The sequence below is a fragment of the Aaosphaeria arxii genome (assembly GCF_010015735.1).
Source record: "Aaosphaeria arxii CBS 175.79 unplaced genomic scaffold BU24scaffold_20, whole genome shotgun sequence".
NCBI classification, from domain to species: domain Eukaryota; kingdom Fungi; phylum Ascomycota; class Dothideomycetes; order Pleosporales; genus Aaosphaeria; species Aaosphaeria arxii.
In genome coordinates, this window is record NW_022983493.1 from 99275 (window position 1) to 101965 (window position 2691).

A 2691-nucleotide genomic window follows, 5' to 3' on the forward strand; every position below is an offset into this window, starting at 1 on the left:
TTTATTTTAGCAGGTTGTTTATTTTAGCAGGTTGTTTATTTTAGCAGGTTGTTTATTTTAGCAGGTTGTTTATTTTAGCAGGTTGTTTATTTTAGGTGGGGTAGTCACGTGGCTGTCCATAAATATTGTTGCAGCCTTCCAGACACTGCACCCCATTTTATAAGTTCAGAGAGTATGTGTAACAAAACTGTCGCTACAACATTGTACGCTTGTGGAGACTCGGAAGAGTCGGATATGACCTTCACTCCATGCGCAGACCCGGACCACGAGGTCAAGAAGCAATATCTGGCATCGAAGAGAAATGTGGAAAGCATGGGTGCAGAAACCCATGAGATCTACCGTATGTTGTGGTCCTTCCGCCGATCTTTCCACTGCTAACGAAGGCTTCGAAGTCCCCAAATCTTGTAACCTGGCCGAGGATTGACAGGCGAGAATTTTTGTAATGAATGATATCGGCACAGGAACACAAGGCTATATAAGTGGCGGTAGTATCAAATTTGTAGGCAGACTACAATACATGAGAGCGCCATGAATTTGAAGCTACGTCTAGTGTTTGCAAGATATCTTCCGCGTTTGCATACTTCCTGGTCCAGCATCCAAGGATGATGCTGCCCGCATAGACCCCGTTGACATCAGGATAAATTCGACGCCTGAATTGCCCCTCGGCCCATTCATCATAGCTCAGCATTTCCTCGTTTGACACGAACGGGCCAAGACGTCTATACGGCCAATGCCCCGTAACGATACTGTACAGTATAGACCCAAGGCTAAAGATATCCGTCGCGACAGATGCCACCCACTCAGCATTTGGATCGAAGAAACCGGGATCAGGTAATTGTTTTCCGTCTAATCTTAATTCCTTGCAGACAGATCCACCGAAGTCGCAAAGCCATAAATCCAACGAGGTCGGCGTTGTCGCATGAACGAGATAGTTATCTGGCCGTAGGTCAGAGTGCCATACACCCTGACTATGGATATAAGCTACCGCCTCCACAGCTTGTCGACACCATTGCTGCTTTGTACACATATCGATAGCCTCGTAATTCAGCTCGAGATACTGTTGGAGATTGCCATGACTGGCCCGGGAAAGGATCAAGCCGCGCAGACGCTGTGGCTCATCTTGCCAACCATGATATCTAGGTAAAGTCAGCTGATACTCTATTAGATTGGAAATGGGAGGATGGTACTTCACGATCCTAGGATGATTGCCCAATCTCTTCAAGATAAGCTGCTCAACAGTGAAACAGTTTTGGATTTTGTTTGTCAATTTTTCGTATGAAGAAGAACCCTCCCATACTTTAATTGGTTGCTTTACAACGGTATGTCGGTCTACCTCCAAGATAATCGATGTAGAGCCACTCCATTCTGGAGCCATCTGTGCACAGAATTCCGACGTAGAGACAGGGACATAGTTTAGTATGCCAGATGGCTACATTGTGGCTTGGGCTGTTTGTCCTGTTTGCACTGCTAAGCGGGACACGTGCGTAAGGTACGATGCTTACACATGGACCCCGCTAGCCACAAACAGTAGTTATCTTCATTTAAAGTACCGACCGCGGTGGCAATACTGCACAAGTCTCCGCGCTGCGTTAGTATTAAAGCTAATAACGTCCGTCCCTGCGTAACGAAAATCCCGCCATGCCGAAAAGGATTCTACAAATAGTCAGACTGGCTTGTCCAATTTAGTGGAATTAGTTTGATTTAAGTTTCAAGGTGTCAATTAAGTATGTCTGCTTCTACTGCCAGAAGACCGCACAGCCACAAATCCTACAGTAAAGATACGCAGATGTAACTTAGGACATACATATCATCGCACATTAGCTCGGACCGGCGGTTCGCTTCCGCCGGAACCCATCGACGGGGCGCTTGATTTATGCAGGACTGATCTGCTGATCGGCACTTCCTGCAGAAGTAGCAGCCGAACCTGGCTGGTTCGTGATGACTTGCAGATCCAGCCTTACGCTTGCCGTGTAACGTACCTATGATGACTGATCGGTCTGTGGCTGTGGCTACGCGACGCCGCTGCCAAGTACTCTGGAAAATCAGAGCTCCTGGATTGGGAGCAGGGCTGAGGTCAACGGCCGCTACCTGCTTAGCTTTTGACATAGCCCTTTATCAACTATATTAATCATCTACAGGTAACGGGGAGCAACAGTGCAGGTACGCAGAATACGTGAAGGTCTTGATGTGTTAATAACGTTAAACTGTTCAAGTTCGTGGCTCTGGCTATGTAAGGAAACTGATCGTTAGGTCGTAGAGTGAGAAAAGAAAGTAAGCATAAGACATCAAAAAGCGAACTCTATCAGCATTACTCTCCCAGACATGTACCCAAAACCAACAATGCCCTCATGAACGGCAATGCAGGATGACCGATGATCGGGAGGAAGCCAAAGGATACGCTTAGTATGTTGGTGCACCCACTGGTCCTTGACAAAAACAGAGGGGGAAAGAGGGAGACGATTCGTGGCTGTATCAGGTGGAAGAAGCTCTGTTGGTATAGGCAGAGACCCACGGTCTGTCTGGAGAAGCGTACCGTCCTCAGAGAAAGACAGGGTATAGACAAAAGCGTGGATATCAAACGTCTGCCGCAGCGCCCCCGTCTTGGCCTCCCACAGCTTGACCGTCTCGTCGGCCGATGCCGAGGCCAGCGTCGTGCCGTCCGGCGAGAAGGCCACCGCCCTGATGAAGCCC

At 48.2% G+C, this 2691-nt stretch overlaps 2 protein-coding genes across 2 annotated transcripts; both read right to left on the reverse strand.

The window, feature by feature from the left end:
• Positions 1 to 398: 398 nt before the first annotated feature.
• BU24DRAFT_445576 (kinase) lies at positions 399 to 1416 on the reverse strand. The gene is made up of 2 exons (XM_033530710.1): positions 1188 to 1416; positions 399 to 1136 (listed from the first exon to the last, which is right to left on the reverse strand). The coding sequence occupies exons 1-2, from the start codon at positions 1373 to 1375 to the stop codon at positions 509 to 511; spliced, it is 816 nt and encodes a 271-aa protein (XP_033376702.1). The 5' UTR covers positions 1376 to 1416; the 3' UTR covers positions 399 to 508.
• Positions 1417 to 1714: 298 nt separating this feature from the next.
• On the reverse strand, positions 1715 to 2207 carry BU24DRAFT_138009 (uncharacterized protein). Its single transcript, XM_033521101.1, has one exon. It carries the CDS (start codon positions 2104 to 2106, stop codon positions 1768 to 1770), a length of 339 nt encoding a protein of 112 aa, XP_033376703.1. The 5' UTR covers positions 2107 to 2207; the 3' UTR covers positions 1715 to 1767.
• Between the last annotated feature and the right edge of the window lie 484 nt (positions 2208 to 2691).

Excerpts from the sequence above, each read along its gene's own strand:
- BU24DRAFT_445576 (XM_033530710.1), bottom strand. The coding sequence starts at position 1,375 with ATGGCTCCAGAATGGAGTGGCTCTACATCGATTATCTTGGAGGTAGAC. Across the intron at positions 1,137-1,187 it reads AATCATCCTAGGATCGTGAA|ATATCATGGTTGGCAAGATG; the intron begins GTACCATCCTCC and ends GACTTTACCTAG.
- BU24DRAFT_138009 (XM_033521101.1), bottom strand. The coding sequence starts at position 2,106 with ATGTCAAAAGCTAAGCAGGTAGCGGCCGTTGACCTCAGCCCTGCTCCC.